Source organism: Mycteria americana, chromosome 5 (assembly GCF_035582795.1).
Source record: "Mycteria americana isolate JAX WOST 10 ecotype Jacksonville Zoo and Gardens chromosome 5, USCA_MyAme_1.0, whole genome shotgun sequence".
Lineage (NCBI taxonomy): Eukaryota > Metazoa > Chordata > Aves > Ciconiiformes > Ciconiidae > Mycteria > Mycteria americana.
The window spans coordinates 33212587-33229930 of record NC_134369.1 but is presented as its reverse complement, the minus strand read 5'-3'; the positions used below and the strand labels follow the sequence as shown (position 1 = coordinate 33229930).

At 33.8% G+C, this 17344-nt stretch overlaps 1 protein-coding gene across 4 annotated transcripts in view; it reads left to right on the top strand.

Annotated features, from left to right (window-relative positions):
• UBR1 (ubiquitin protein ligase E3 component n-recognin 1) overlaps positions 1–17344 on the top strand; it is a 75403-nt gene that overhangs the window by 42254 nt on the left and 15805 nt on the right. For 2 of the 4 annotated variants that reach the window (XM_075502823.1, XM_075502822.1), the window contains exons 23-33: positions 447–549; positions 1068–1116; positions 3138–3292; positions 4239–4338; positions 6084–6193; positions 7490–7579; positions 9194–9375; positions 10527–10732; positions 14114–14207; positions 16651–16803; positions 17232–17329. In XM_075502823.1, the coding sequence (XP_075358938.1) occupies positions 447–549; positions 1068–1116; positions 3138–3292; positions 4239–4338; positions 6084–6193; positions 7490–7579; positions 9194–9375; positions 10527–10732; positions 14114–14207; positions 16651–16803; positions 17232–17329 (1340 nt within the window). Of the gene's footprint in view, positions 1–446; positions 550–1067; positions 1117–3137; positions 3293–4238; positions 4339–6083; positions 6194–7489; positions 7580–9187; positions 9376–10526; positions 10733–14113; positions 14208–16650; positions 16804–17231; positions 17330–17344 lie in introns of all 4 variants that reach the window. The other 2 variants (XM_075502821.1, XM_075502820.1) reach the window with 1 other exon arrangement.

Here is a 17344-nt window from a genome sequence, read left to right as displayed (position 1 = left end):
TAAGTGTACCTAGGAATCTTGCTTTGGGAATTATATGGAAAGTTCAAAAAATCTCACTGGCTAGAAAGTAGCTGTTTGTATTACTTCTTTTGTACCTTGGCTCAAGAAAGTAATGAATTTTATATGATAACGTCCAATGTCTGAAATTCTAAGCCGTAAAGTTAAAAAGAATTTACCCGTAAGAGGCTATATGGTGTGCTGTAGATGGTATAGACTAGAAATATTTTGCTGCTAGGTAGGATTTACAGTAGTAAACAGTCTTGAAAATTAAAGACTGATAACTGTACTCACTCTATGCTCTTTATAAGTTAAGGAAGCAACCATCACTATTCCACTTCTTACTAGCATTTCCTTAGAAAATAAATTGTGTTACTGGTTTGTTTACATTCAAAGATGTGCTGAACATACATTATTAATCTGTATGTCATGAACTATTTCTCTGTAAGGAAACCGGGTGTGTCTGGCCATGGAGTTTATGAACTGAAAGACGAATGCTTGAAGGAGTTCAATATGTTCTTTTATCACTATACTAAGACCCAGCACAGCAAGGTAAGCAGTGTAAGATTCACTCTCAAAGGTGAAAAAATAGTACATACTTATTAATGTCTAAAGAATTTTTCTGAATCTAAGGAATTAATGGGAATCTAAAGAAACTGATTCAGTAAAGAGTATATGCAGCTAACTTAAACTAAACTTCTAATGAAGTTAAGGTTGTTAATACAAATTGACGTGGTATGGTTTGCATTAGTAATTTCCCTGTGGTGACTTCTGTATTATGTTAACTATTTATGCTAAGAACAAGATATGATAAGAATTATCTTGGAACTGGAAAACCCCAAACTTTGCTTTTATAACTCTTATTAAGGAAGCAAGTATGTCCAATTATTTATCTCTACTATGAATTGAAATGCAAAATGCAATATTTTTAAACAGATTTCAGACAAGATTCTAGTTACACGACCAAGTATTGACTATGTATCTTGCCACATTTCTAGTTTAGGGTTTGTCATTGTTTCATTGCGTACTTCTGTAGAGATGCTGGTATAACAACACTACTTTTTCTGTAGGCTGAACATACACAAAAGAAAAGAAGAAAACAAGAAAACAGAGATGAAGGTAAAAATTTGAAACTGATGACTCAACAGATGTAATAATTCAGTAGTGTATGTAGCTGTGCATATAAAATGAGCTTTGGGAGATGTCTTGTGACTTAATTGTGGATAGTTGAGTTCATACTAAATTTGTTGTGATTTGTAGTAATTGTAATTAATTAGCACCTGACATTTCTCTTTTTTCCCTTTTTTTTAACACGAAGATAGGCGTTTTGGAATTTTTAATTTCATTTCCATGTAGACAAATAAACATGGTGTAATACCCATTGACAAAATGAACAACTTCGAGGTTTTTATGGTCGAGTAACTAGGAGGCAAAAGTCAATTTTTTGTGAGTAGTTTCTCTAGGACAATGTTGAGACATAATAATGCCATATAGAGAAGGTTGCTGCAGGAACTAGTGTTCACATCCATTCTGTAAGTAGCTTGAGACTTAAGTTTTATGAATCAAAATTTTTTTTTAGATGCTGCAAATACATATTACAATAAAACCCCATGTTTCTATTGTAACACCAATGTTGTTTCCCTTTTGAGTTTACTTTTACCCATTCAAGTCACAAGCATTAATTGAGTTGATTTGAGGAAGACTTTGTAAGCTGAATGAATAAGTACAATGAACAATTTAATAAAATCAACTATCACCTGCTTTTGTGAGTTGCAACAGATATAACTATTTTTTCTCTTCCCACATTGCCCTTCCAGTTGAATACCTTAATCTTTACTTCCTACTCTACAGCGTATTTTGATTTTTGTGTACTATCAGGGGCACTACAGCATTTCATACTTAAGATGGTTAAAATTCATTCTGAGTAAATTTTATTTGCTTTGGGTTCCTTTCAGTTGAAAACCTGTGGAACTGAAAAATAAATTGGCATTGTCATTTAGGAGGGACACAGTTAAATCAGAAATCACATTCTCTTTGAAAAAAATTGAATTTCCTTCAGTTGTAAGTAACTCAGAAGATTATGACAGCTGGAAAATAATGAGGGGAAAAAAACTCTTTGGATTACTTTTGGTTTATTCCTCCACTGTATTTGATACAGTTGACAGATTTGAAATAGTACCTTCTTAATTCCACCCTCCCTTCACTTTAGCAACTTAAAATGTTAGCATTTTGTAGAACTTCTTAAAAATGCAAATATTCATATGTAATTGCCAGAAACTCACATTCATGTAATCAGACAATACAGTTCCAAAATACAAAGATAACTGTTTACGTGTGTATTCCCCTCAGGCTACCCATTTTGTTGCAAGTGCTTTGTGCATATGCTTTTATGTGGCTGTGTTGTCTTTGTCAGTAACTTTTATAATTCATTGTCTGAATTATAAATTGTCAGAAGATTGATGGTTTCAGAGACACTGCATTCATAGAAGTTTTCTGAAAATAGGCATCCAGGTACCAAAAGAAGACTTAAGTCAATGTTTCCAGGTAGGGAAAGGCTGCAGCATTAATTGAGCTGCTGTTAGTAGATGCCAAGATTCCAGGTCTCTTCTGGGTGAGATACCACATCACACAGTTTCAATATTAGCTCAGAAAATGTGCATAGCTAGAAATTATCATAATGCTCCACGAGCAGGAAGAATTTAGAGCTCCAGCCATATTAGGCATGGGACACTGTAATGTGAGAGACCACGCTCTGGAAGATCCACTGCTCGCTTTTGTTTAACTACTTGAAAACTTTATATCTGATGCAAAACACAAACACTGTATGTTTATTAGTGATACATAAATGATAAAGCAGTGCAAAATATTAAAAATTTGCATTTACAGATCCAACTAAGTACTTGTGGTTGATTGTTTAGCTTAGTTTGCATGTATTTTATATAAGAACTTACTATAAGTACTTAGTTTTACTAAAGATAAAAGCTGACTCAGGCAGACTATTGTGTTTGAGTGTGACTTTATTAATTTAAAGGTCCAGTTGTTCTTTCACTGGAATTAGTATGTTTGTGCTCTCTACTTTTGCCTGCAATATTTGGTGAGATGCCAGTTTGTTAATATATTTGCACACGTCCGTTTTCTAGCATTGCCACCACCTCCTCCTCCAGACTTCAGTCCTGCATTCAGCAACGTGGTGAGGATTCTGAACTGTGATGTTATGATGCACATACTGCGGATCATTCTTCAGAGAGCAGTAGAACTGGAAACCCACTTGTGGACTGAAGCTATGATCCAAATGGTATGGTTAGCTTTGGTGGTCTTTCTATGGTCATTCCTGTGTTGACCATGTTAACTGCTTATGATAAGGTCAAAATGTGTAAAGATAAGCTTTAACTTTGAATGATAAGAATTTACTTTTTGTCCCCAAACCTGTTTTTATAAATCTTACTGCCAAAGAAAATATTTTAAATTATTTATCTCCACTGTAAAATAGAAATGTGAAACACAATAGTATTAAATTGGGAATATTCTTCAGTCTTCTATTTTGCTTTCCGCCCTGTGTTGCCTCAGTACTGAAGCTGCTTCAATATGTAATTCTCCTTACCTCATCTTTTTCTTGAAACTTCATGTGCAAATAAGTAACCCTTTGATCATCTTAAAGAAATTGGAATTTCTTCATCTTGTAAGCTGCAAAGTCTCCAAATACGTAAATGTCTTTGGGGCCTCAGTCATGAAATAATATAGTTTTGTAAGTATTTAAACATTTCATTTTACCGCAATGACTTTATGCTTTAAAAAAAAGGAATTACTGACGTTGGTGAAGGTTTTTTTGTTTGTTTTTAATATTTATAGGATTAGGCCCTGAATTTACAGACTGGTTGAATTAATCAGTTTTATTAGAGTGCATAGATTATTTAATTGCTTTGCCTTACCTGCTAATGTTTGGATTATGGAATTAACCAAATATTCATAGATTTGTATCAGCAAAATGACAAGTTCATATGTTACTACTGTAAAGTGTGTGCAAGTTGATTAATTTTAGTGCAAGTAATATGCAGGAAAATGATATTGTGCATTGTTATTTCACTTTGCATGTACAATCTCTGCACTTTTTCTCATTTCTGTGTTTTATCATGGATATAATCAACATACAGTACAGAATTATATTAAACATCCTTATTTTATATGCCAGTTTTCCAGACCTCTAATAGTGCATGAGATTTACTATTTTTCTCTTTTTTTAGGTGCTTCATCTCCTTTCTTTAGGGTTACTAGAAGAGAAGCAGCAGTTACAGAAGTCTCCAGAAGAAGAAGTAACCTTTGACTTTTATCACAAAGCAACACGTATGTTTCATTTTCTTTAAAAGAGCAGAGTAAATTCAGCTAACTTCATTTTGTCAAGACAAAAATAAGCTGGAAGAAAGTATTATGTGATTTTAGTCAGAATGGATTTACTTTTTGCTCTAGAATTAAAACCTGCTGATTTTTTTTTTTTCTTTTAAATAATCAAGAAACCAGGTTTGCACTAGCTTCCTTTGTTCCCAGTTGCCAGATATCTTGAAGAGCAGATGTGCTTCTCTTCCTGGGAAAGAAATGGAAAAGTAATAGTAGTGTTAGATAACTGAAAATGGTTCTTCCTTTGCAAGAACATTATTGAAATGGAAGCTAAGAACTCCTTGAAAAATGACAGTGGATTTAAGTGAACTGTCTCCATCTTTTGTACTCCTTAGCTGTGCAATTATTGTTTTACTGCAAGCTAATCTTTTACTATGGTAGTGATAATAGAAGCAAAACTTAGTGGCTATGAAGTGTGCTTTTTTCTTTTTCTTTACTTTTCCAAATCCTTACAGAGCACTTCCTAATCTTACATTCAAGACTAGTGAGTGGGAGCTAGAATCTACATTTTCTAAGTAATTCTCCATCTTATCTAGAGTTTCTGCTTCACTGTATAAGAATAAATTTTAAAAAATCCATTATCAAGCATAACATAATTGTCACTTGAGAGATGACACAGAGATAAGAATTGTGAAGTAAAATCATAGAATCATAGAATTGTTTAGGTTGGAAAAGACCTTTAAGATCATCGAGTCCAACCATTAACCTAGCACTGCCAAGTCCACTACTAAACCATGTCCCTCAGCACCACATCTACACGTCTTTGGAATACCTCCTACATAAATAACTAAATACATAAAGCTGCTGAACTGCCTTTATTTAGTTTTTCAAAAATCTTGTGTAAAGAGGTGTCACTGAGTTTGAAAAACACTCCCATTTCACATTTTTTTTATTTTTATTTTTTATTATTGTTCAGAAAGGAGAATTATTATAATCACATCACACAGAACATATTTCTGTTTAGAAGAAGCTTCATGTCGGCTATAGGAATACACTAAAACTAATTACAGTTGAGATGTTAGAGAATTCTTTGCCAGGTTTAGTTTTGCATAACCAGAAAAACCAAAGCCCCATTTATACATAAGGGATGCAAAAATAATCAGTATTTTTCTAAGAAAACTCTTATTGAGAAGTGATGAAAAAAAATATTTTTTGTACTGTATTTGTCCCACTTCTAAAAATGTGCAAATTGATTTCAAATGGAAAGTGCTGCAAAAGAAATATAATTGAAGAGAATGGTCTCAATTTTAAAGCATGCTTGTGTTAAAGAATGTCCTAGGACGTTATGAACAGTTACCAAGGTATGAAGAAGCAAATAATTACTGTAATTATAATAGGTTTTGTGATAAAAATAAACTTGTGTACACTGAGCTGTTAGCAAACTTATGTAAGCTCTAAGAGCTTTACTGCTTCTCCTTGAAGCAAAAGGCAATTTTGTTTTTGTCTGTACTTCTGCTTTTGGAAGTAGCAAGAATTATTAATCTACAAGGAGGAAAGATTATAGTACATTTAATGGGAATAAACAGATGAAACTAAAACAGAAATGTAACTACACAGGTTGTGTTCGTGTATGTGTGTTCTATAACTAGCAATATTTTAAGACATGTCCATGCTTGTAAATACATTAAAATGTTGAGGGTTTTTTTTTCCCCCTTGAAGACGCATGCTTTTCTATTTTTCTCTCCTTTGTAAAGGAATGGGAAGCTCGGCCTTGAATGCTGTCAACGTGTTAATGCTTCTGGAAAAATTAAAGAGAGTTCCTCAGTTAGAGGCACAGAAGGACACAGTCAATTGGATACTGCAGGTACACAAGGGGGAGAAGTATGACCTGATTTTAGTAATTTAGAAAGCTTTTATGAAAGGTGTTGTGATTCCTACATATAACCCAGTGTTTACAGCTGCAGTGATTTCTTGAAAAGCTTAATCTGTTGGAACATTTCCCCCCCCCAGACAAGATGGTTTCTTGAATACTGTGTTAACACTTACAAGTCATTGCACTTGCTATTGCTACTTTCAAGTATTGGGTCAATTTTTGCTTAGATAACTCATTCCAGTAATGACATTTTTATACATAAACTTTATTCCTCATGTTTCTGTTGCAAAATAACAGCAAGTGATAAGTAAAAGTTTATTAATTGGGAAAGCATTTTAGAGGCTGCTTGTATTAAGACTTGAGTCTGGATCCGACTATGGCCGCATTGTACATTTGACCTGTGGAATTTTTCCATCCAACTCCCTGCCATTACCCAGTAAAAGACAAGAAAAACTTCTGGAACTGTGACGCCTTCTGTAACGTAGGAGGCTGCTGCTTCTGCTTAGCAGGAGTACTACTGTCCTGTTCTGTTTTGGGCTTCTTTTTTTAGGGGACAAACATAGAAGACAATGCTTTTGGAAAAGAGGGTAAGAATCCGTAAGTAGGGTTCCAAAACTATCCTTAGCTACTAAAATTGGATTATCCTGGAACATTAGGGAGGCAGGTTTGAAAGATTTTTTTGGATGGTTATTCTTCTAAAATTCTAAGGGCAAAAGTAAAAAATGTACTTTAAAAAGTATATTTAACTTTTTAATATGTATAGTAAATGTAGAATATTTAATATTATCAAAACTTCAAGATGCTTATTAAAGTAAAGATAGCTGGAGAAAGTAGTAAATGAAAATTGAAGGCTCAGTTTTAACTAATCAGGCATATGCTGGAAAGCTTTTTATTCCAGATGGATTGGTTTTGCATGATTTTAGTGACTATTTCCATGGAATGATCCACATCTCACCTACTTGAAATAAGCTAGCAGTCTGTCTATTCTTCTGATGTACAGATGCTTTAGCTGCTTAGCAGTATTAGTGCTAGAAGATTGGAAAACTTGGAAGAATTTTACTTTATACTGAGCAGTGCTTGTCAGGTTTAGGATACAGACACAGCAGTGTTACAGGGGTGCACATATGGTCTCAGACGCTTTTGTTATTTAGGAGTATGGCAGTTGGATTCATCCATTTGAAAATCTGAAAATAAAGCTGTAGATATTTAGTTTCATATTAATCTTGTCTATATTGTAATAAGAGCTAAGTTGCATTTTATTTTTAACATCTAAGTCTCTATTCCTAGATGTTTGACACAGTGAAAAGATTAAGAGAAAAATCTAGTTTGACAACGATAGCAGCTACATCAGGCTCAGAAGCTACAAAAGGTGATGAGGTAATAATAAAAAAAATGTTCAATGGAAGTCTTGTATTTAATGTTTTGAATGGCTGTTTTCAAAAAGGTGCCTAAATTTATTGTTACCCAAAATGATAATTTTGTAAATACTAGTTTCTAATATATTGCCTAAAAATAGGATTTAGGTTCCAAGATTAATATTTTTAATAAATTAAATTTATGCTAAGCATGTTTCATGGAATTATCAGCTGCTAATGTGGTTTTAGTTGTACTTCCAAGTGAAACAACTGAGGGGGGTGAAGAAGTAATTTGGGTTCATTTCTCAATTTCTTATCTTCATGATTTAAACACCTTTTCTATTATGTTGTCATTGTGCAATAATTAGAAATACAAATCCGCTTAAAATGATGTCTTGTAATTTACGTGATCTACCAAGAGGTTAATCTGCTTTGCCTTGATTGTATAAAGACATCAGGCTTAGGTGATTATTCTGTCTATGTATCAGTCTCTACCCCCTTCCCTCAAAATAACTTTTGAATCCAGTGGTCAAATGGCACAGTGAAATGGAGATTTCAAAGATTACTGCAGTCCCATGAGGTTTCTTTTTTTTTTTAATTGGCAGTTGAATAGAAAAGAAGAATCCGATTACCCTTAGTGTGCAAAGACAGGCCAGTTTGTTCTTACGCATTCTGTTTGGCAACAGCTTGCTGCCAACCAATCTCTTGGCTAGTCATTGCACGCATAGCTCTAAACTTATCACAGCATATGCTGTGTTTCTTTTTTGAGAAAGGTGTCATATGATATCTGGTAAGGTAAGGGAACAAAACACAAAAGTCAGTAAGAAATGAGACTCTTACAGTTCCACTACTTGTGGAGCCATTTGCTGTTGTTTCATTTCCTCAAAAAGTAATGGTATCGTGAATGGAAGCAATGTGTGTAATGTTGAATTTGTGCCTTAAGTAATTGAATAAGAGGAATGAGGTTCTATATGTTTTAAGTCTACCTGTGTTTTTTGAACTCTACATTTCCAAAGTATATAAATACTTTGTTTATAGTTTTTGAAAACATGATAGAAGATGAAATACTGGAAGAAGAGTAGTTTTCCAGTCTACAATAAAGAAGAATAGGGAAAAATACAATCCTCAGATGCATAAAATGCTGCCACAAAAATGTAGGAACAATCTGTTTGCTGTGTTGTCCATAGATAGTTCAAGATAAAATTTTCTTAAATTCCTGTAAGGGAGATACTGAATACTCAGTAGGGGTTTTGCTTATGGGGAGAATAACAAAACACTGGAGGAGGCTTGTGATGTTCACCTCGCTAAAGTTTCTTAAGAACAGACAAGGACCTAATTAAAATGCATCAGGTATTATTGATCCTGTCTTTGGGCAAGGGATTGTACTAGTGACCTTTTGGGCACCCCTCAATCTCTTTCTTCTGACTAGGTTAATGAACCTAGTCAACACTTAAAATTTTAGTTTTACATTTTTCAGATAGCAGTTAACTTTTTTTTTTAATCATTAAAGTGTTGTCAAGTTAAGGCATTTGATGTTGGTGGTTAGAATGCATATAGTTGGGGAAAGATTCTTCTCATTTTTTGATTATCTCTGTTGCCTGTGATTTTCTTTATTCTCTTTTATTGTAAGACACAGAGCACTCAGGATAAAGAGAAAGCTGAGCGGAAGAGAAAGGCAGAAGCAGCTAGGTTGCACCGTCAGAAGATAATGGCCCAGATGTCTGCGCTGCAGAGGAATTTCATTGAAACCCATAAGCTCCTGTATGAAAACACACTGGAGGCACAGGGGAAAGAAGATGCTATTATGGAGGAAGAAAGGTAAGAAAAAACAGACATCCAGAGTTCTGGTGGGAAGAGTTCGTTACCTGCTACATAAGTTCATTATGCTACATAAAAATTTTGAAAGTACATTCAAGGGACAGATTGCGTCATCCCAGTCAGCAAACTTGTGTCTCTATTTACTTTTAAGTCATCTTCTGTTACAGAATTATATGTAAACTAGCATGTGTATGCTAATGTAGGAACAGTGGACTCACTCTGTAGAGCAGCATAAGATAAACAATAAGAAAATTAATTATTTATTCAAATGGCGGATACTTATATTGCTTAACATTTGAAAAAATGTCATTAGAAAGCTGCTGACAACACTAATTTTGGAGGTGACTGTCTACCTTATATGAAAATTTAAGTATTTAATTTGGAAACAATCTGAAAGCCAATATGCCTTAATGTTAAGTTGCAGTGAAGAAAATATTATTCTTGTAGCTCAAGTTGCTGATATTTCTGTTTGCTAGTTTTTAAAATCTAACTTCATACTGAAGATGTTTGGTTTATATTGGTTGTAATTTTGTTGGTATGGATTGCTCCTATTCTAGAGGTGCTTCAACAATATAGTATACCTAATACAACTCACAATTTTGGTCTAATTGGGGCTGTACAAAACTAATCAGGTAATAGAGATATCTGCTGGAAAAAAAGTACAGATCACTTCTATGCGCTTTGATCTTCAATACGTCGTGTTCTAGAAATCATTGTTGAACTCTGGAATAAGGAATATTTAAATATATGGAAGCTTATTGTGTCACACAGCATTGAATTAAGGTAGTGGCAATCATTTTCAGTATGTTTTCTTCAAGAGTGGGAAACAATTTTAATGTGTCTGTAAGATTAAAATATATTTAATCCAATCTACATTGAATACATCTTCCTGAATTTCCTGCTGTCTGAATCCATTTCATGGTATTATTCTATGTTAGCTGGCTTCCACTTTCTATTTTTAAAGAATACTGCATTTTAGTGAGGGTTGAGATGTTTCTTCATTGTTTGGTCATCATTTGGTTTTGTAAAGCATTTTGGTATAAAACTATAAATGTTAGCAGTGTATGACACTCTTAGATGCCTGGAAGAATAAGTTTGTTTAGAAAAAGCTATCTGATTATTTTATATCTGTGTCACTTATGGTCTTACAGCATGTCTTCGGCAATTGATTACTCCAAAATTGCTTTGGGTCCCAAACGAGGTCCATCTGTTGCTGAGAAAGAAGTTCTGACCTGTATTCTTTGTCAGGAGGAGCAGGAAGTAAAGTTGGAAAGTGCTGCCATGGTATTATCTGCCTGTGTCCAGAAATCAACTGCCTTAACTCAGAATAGGAGCAGAATTCTTGAACTCTCAGGGGGTATGCGATTTTTCTTGTTTTAGACTATAAGCAGTTCTGTACCTAGAGCTCATACCCTTTGAACCTAATTAAACTCTGTATTCAGCCAGATTGCTAATATCCTACTTAATAAAAAGACAGCGAAAATTTTTAAATAGTTCTAAAATCCATGGTTTGAAACTTAAAAATGGAAGTGTATGAAGACTTTGATTTGTCCCTGGGAAATCAGAAAATGCTTTAATCTCACAAGAAGATTTTATAAAAAACTTATATCCAAGATTTTTATATCCTTTTTTATAAGATAAAAATCTTAGAGATTTGGTAGGAGTGGTCACTCTGGAAAAAAATCCAAGAATGTCAACAGTTCCTGTTTAATCAAGTACAGCAGCAAACTTCCCCAATATGGAGGAAATACATGAATATTATCAGAGGCTAATATGGCAGCCTCAGGAGGGTTTGGGTTTTTAGGGTGGTTTTTTTCATGTCCAGGAAGTAATAAAAACAGCAACATAAAAAAAATAAGGAAGTGTAAGCAAGGATCATATGGTATCATGTGAGGAATGAAAAAAAAAAAAATAATACAAGAGAATAATACAAACAGAAGAGTTAGTTGCATAATAGCATATTAGTAGCAGGAAACACAATGACCAACCAGAATTTTTTTGTAAGTCTCATGTTTAATCAACTGTTAAAGATTTTTAGTCAGTTACTTAAGGGAAAGAAAGAAAATAAATAGAAGGAAAAGGGAAAACTTAAGCACTCGCTGACTTTTTTTGCTCTCTTTTTGAAATAGAAAATTAATAATAATTCAAGATCAGATGCTTGATGGCTGTTAATTTGAACAAGAGAGAAATACAGTCCAGAATAGGATAAGAAAAGTTGAAACAATAGCTAGATAACTTCAGTGTATTCACCTTGGCAATTATTAAAGTAATACAGAAAGTACTATCAGAACCATTGTCTTCAGTATAATCTTTAATTATTTTTTAAAATGCATAGAAGATAGTTGAGATCTCAGAAGGCTAAGAAGGGCAAACAAGTATTTGTCTAAAAATACCACCAAAACCCCAGAAGTTAAATGAGAAAGTACTAAAAATTTGAGTATTCCAGCCAGCCTGGATGCCCAGAAGTATGTTGGATGATAGTAATTATTATTAGTTTATAAGACAATCTAAGAAATAAAGATAGACAATAAAGCAGTAAGAAATGTCAAAAATGGATTTGTCAAGAAAGGAACTTAGTATGCTACCCTAATTCTTTGACCAGGATAACTGGTTTTGTGGGTAAGGAGAAGGTAAGCTAATTTATTCTCATGTTTGTTAGAATTTTTGGCTCTGTCCTACTTGATACACAGCCACTACTAGTTTGATTCAAGCACACTATAATATTAAATAATAATTAAAAATTAAAAGTGATAATTTTTTCCATGAAAATGGAATTATATTTATTTTACACAGATACAAATTTAAATAGCTGTTATCTATTAAATATTTATTAATCAATATACATTCTCTATGTATCTGCCCATATCTTATTATAAAGCTGAGTCAATAATTTTTTTCAAATCCTGCTTATTTAAGCTATCTAATACATAAGGAATAAGGATGCAATGTTGAAAGATAATAAAATTGGAGGTCTGTAAGTGCTCTCAACATGTTTTCTAGTTTGCTGCTATTGTGTGGCAAGGATGTTACGACTTGTAGGTTGAATTCCTACTTATTTTTAAATATTTTTTTTTCTATTTTATAACAGGGTATTGTTGATTCGTGGTCAGCTCATAAAGCAAAATGAACCCTCTGTCCTATTTTTTTAATGACACTACTGTCTAGCAAATACCTTTAAATTCTATGTTTGTGCAGTTCATTATTCCTGCTTTAGTTTAGAAGTACACTCTTGAATGTTATCAAATAGAATTCTAAAGTAAAGAGACGTTCAGCATTGTTTCTTACTTCGTCAGGGTATTACCCTATTCTCTGTCACCTTTGCAAACCTTTACCAAGTTGTTTCGCTTAAGATGTCTTGTGTTTCCTCCTCTGGGTCATTAACAAATACTGAATAGTCCTAGACCCAGGACAGACTCGTACAGAATCCTGTTTGATCCATTTTTCTTTTTAACAGCAAACTACTGATAATGGCAATTTTGAGCCAGCTGTATAGAATTTTTATCTAGGCCATGTACTAATTGCATCAATTTTTTTTCCTCTCCTCTGTGGTACTGTGAAGTACAAATAGAATCCTATGCTCTTGTAGTCAGATACACTTCTAAGCTTTCTGCAATGACATGTTGGGCTATTGAAATAATTGGAAAAAAAAAAGGGGGGGGGGGGGGGATGAAGTTCCTTTTCCTAAAGCCACTTCTGGATATTATTTATAGCACTTACTCTCTACTGCATGGTCCTCTGCAGTTCATCAGTGAGAAGTAAGCCTGTAAGAGCCTTTTTTTTTTTTTTCTTTGAAGATCTCAATAAGTGGAAAAATGCTTGTTCCCACAGCAGAAGTGCAGATAGTGGCAAATTAGTGTTATACCAAGGTTCACTTTCTTATTTCAGTCTCCATTTGATTTAGAGCAGCTTCAGCTGCTGTCAAATAGAATTATGTTTTCAGTGCAATTTGGGTGCTAGGTTTTTTGTGGTGGTTTCCTTTTCTTTTCTCTTCGCTCCTCCTTTTTTTTCGCTCCTCCTTTTTTTTCGCTCCTTGTCAAATTCAGGTGTATCTGGTGGACTGTTTATGATTATTAACAGATAAGGTTTGGAGGACTGCTGGTGTTCAGTTCAGTATTATCTAGATATCTTTAAGGGGAAAATGGAATCTCACTTCGAGTGCATATGCAGCACAAAGACGCCATTACATTCTCATAACATTTTTGCTGTTAAGAATTATGCAAGATTAATAAAAGATACACTTGACTTTGTTATTCAGTAGTGCTGTTCATGTCAGTGGTTTGAAAATACATGGGATTAGTTGGAGAAATCCCTAATCTTTCTTGTCCTTAGTAGTTTCATTTTCTTTCATTTTAAAAAATACAATAACAAATAAATTTAAAAACTTCAGTGATAGCGAATCCAACCATAGATCTATTCCAGTACTGAAGAACCCTTTTCTTTTTTTTCTTTTTTAACCAATTTACTATTGCTTTTGGATTTTGTCATCTTTTTCTTCATAGTTAGTGGAAAGCCTTCAGTAGTTTAAGTGGGTTCTGTCTTGTGATTACTTTGCTGGAGTATTGGTCTGGAAAAGCTAGCCAAATGGGATTTTAATGTGACTGTGCGAACAGTGGGAAAATAAAATCTGAAGGCTTGTGTTTTGTGTTGTTCACAGAATACTGTTGTTCATTTCTGTTCATAGTGATGGAAAGTTACGTTATTGTTCTTTCAATAATTTCTTTCTGGTGTGTCTTTCTAGATACGCTAGATCCTCTCTTCATGCACCCTGACTTACCATGTGGGACCCACACAGGAAGTTGTGGTCATGTGATGCATGCAGCCTGCTGGCAGAAGTAAGGATGTGTCTTTGCAGCTTTTTAATGTTTTTTTTTTTTATTAATCTATTTTCCAAAACATCTAAGTGCACACTGAAAACACAGTACAGTAAGTGGATATTTAATTAAGGAGTCAAAACTACTTGTACTCATCTAAAAATGAAATATAGCACAAAAGAAGTTTTGGCCTGATGAAGAAAATTATCATCAAAAGTTTTTAGTGCCTTCTGTGACCCAAAGAAGAATCTCTAAGTAGTTACTAATTTATGCAAATAAAACCAATGGGGTAAAATTGGTCAAGAATAAGAAACCATATCTAATAGGTTTATTTTTAGCAATCCAATGAGAACCACTAGGAATCTTCCAGGTGAGCGTTCTATAGCAACAGTACTTTGGAATTCTGTCACCAGGTCAGTACTTAAAGGATGAAGCTCACTTATTCCAGTGTGTCTGTAGGTGAGAATCCAGCATTTAGAATAGAATATGAATGGTTACATCTACCAATATTTCTTCCCCACCCCCACCCACCCCTGTCGGTGAACAAACTTAATAAAAGGGAAGAGGGAAGAATTGATACAGTGCTTAAAAACTTTACTAGATTTCTATTTTTATGGGGAGCCCACAATTTAGACCAAGTGTTTTGGATTAGAATGCAACCCGAAATATTAAAAGACCAAGTTACTTAGCTTGCAGAATATAATAATCCTTGTTGCAGCTACATTTGTGGGATTACAGAGAGCAAAACTAATGCTCTCTGCATTTGACTCCACATAGGTCTGGCAAGTCTAAACAAGATAAAGAGTGTGAAATAATAATAGAAAAATCCCACTGAAGTATTATCAACAGACAAAGAGAGTTGGGTCATGCAATTGCAAGCTACTTTATGTTGTTGTATGATATAAACAATCTCTTGAGGTTTGTTGTTTGTACTTGTGCCATTTTACTTTTAAAAAAATCTGACTAAACTTCTAGTGCTTATCATTTACTTTTCTATATGTATATGTATAATGTTTTTTCACAATAAAACATCAGTACAAAATAAATAGGTGCACACACTTAATGATACAGAATTATGTTCCTTGAGTATAATACATCTGCTCTTGGCAGATCCATCTACATCTGCGTAGATCTAAGTAGTGCAACATTGGAGCTCAGTTCCCTTGCTCTTTTTAAGAAAAGATGACTTGCTGTATGGGTAAATGGGATTAAAATGGACAACAGGCTCTTCTCATACAGGATGGCACAGAAGGTTTGAGTATAGTCTTTTACTTATTACATAACAGACATTCTAACTTACTAATATTCCTCCAAGCGATGCCTGCCACGCCTCTCTAGAGTGTTTGTGCAGCCTAAAAATACTGCAAAATACTCTCTAAAACAGTACGAGTTCAAATGAATGGAATATCTTTGTAGTTGCCATGTATGAGGAAGAGGAGTTGCTTGCAAAAACGTAGTTGTTTGAATGTGGGAAAATAAATGTATGGTTTTTTTGATTGTAACAGAATACTTTCCTAAATATTCTGTAATCATCAGAACTTCTGCAGATGCCCCTGCACGCACACTTTCTCTTATCACCTAAATGGGATTTTATTTTTTCACTTAAGATGTATGATTTAACGCAAAACAACAACAAAAAAATCTAGTTATTACCTTAGTGCAGAAGTTAGATAATTTCATATCTGTCTTTAAGAGCCTCCATACCCAGTCTGAACATTAGTACTGAATTTAGTTGCTTGTATCCAGGCAAGAAGATTTCAATATTGGATCTTTGTTCCTAATAATACCACTGAGATGTTAATGAAATTTGAAGGTGTATTGCTTCCACTGAGGGGGCAAAATTATAATGAAACCTGTAAAAAGATCATAGTTATTTCTTAGTTTCCTTCTGAGTTTAAAATAGCTCAGGTGTGATACTGTAATATAAATTATCCTCTTTTCCTGTTAAAAGAAGGCTACTGTTTCATTGTATAGTCATGAGGCTCAGTCATTGCCATGAATAGCTGGTTATTCATTCAATAAATGTTATCAGTAGTTTTTCCTAAAATTAAATAAAAATATGTACAATCCGTGTTTCAAACTTACTGTAGTGAATTGCATATGAAAGATATTAGATACGTTTAATTGTGTTGAAGATGTTATGAGAGAAGAGTAGAAAACTTAAGTAATGCTTGCCTGTAAATATGTTAATGAAATTTAAAAGGATCTTAAAAGCAAGGAAAAGTTGGCATCATTTTTGCATGAGTGGTATACCATGCATTTTTGCATGAGTTCTTTTATGTGCTCAAAGGTTTGGTTTTATTTTCACATCCAAGCACGCAAAAGACTTATAAATCAAAGGAAAAGTGTTTGTTGGCTTGGATAGGTATTTGCTAGATAATAACACTTTTAATTACTTGAACATTTGTTTTATGTCACATTTGAGCCATTCCACTTTCTAGTAATTTCCTTTTCAATGTTGTAGGTACTTTGAAGCCATGCAGCTGAACTTTCGGCAACGTCTGCATGTTGAACAGATATTTGACTTGGAGAATGGAGAGTATCTTTGTCCACTTTGCAAATCTCTGTGCAATACTGTGATTCCTATCGTTCCATTGCAGGCTCAAAAAATAAACAGGTGAATTACTAGATTGTATAGCCTTTAATTAAAAAAAAAAAAAAGTAAAAATTACTTTGGGGCTGGTTAGCTTTTCAAATTTTTGGAAGGAAAACTTGGGCTGACCTTCCTAATCTGTATAAAGGACTGCATATCTCCTTATTGACTATTCAGCCAAATATACTGCTTTTGGCAGTCAGGTTTGTTTTTTTTTTTTAAAGCATTTTTGGATTGGCTATTTTTTGGAGCTGATACCAAATGAGAAAGTATCTAGATCTAGTATTTAGCCTAACACTTCATTTTGTACTGTTTGCTCAAAACTTACAAAGCCAGCAAAACTGTGCAAATACTGAGTTAATGTGTTTTGATCTAAATGTGTCCTCTGTTTTTAAACATAAGGTGATTCTTTGAGTGTTAAAGTAAAACCTGCTTTCTATTTCTGTTTTCAGTGAGGATGCAGAGGCAGTAGCTCAAATTCTGTCCTTGGCTAGGTGGCTGGAGATTATCATAGTCAGGATATCGGGCTACAGTGTGAAAAATGCTAAAGGTTTGTTATCTTAAT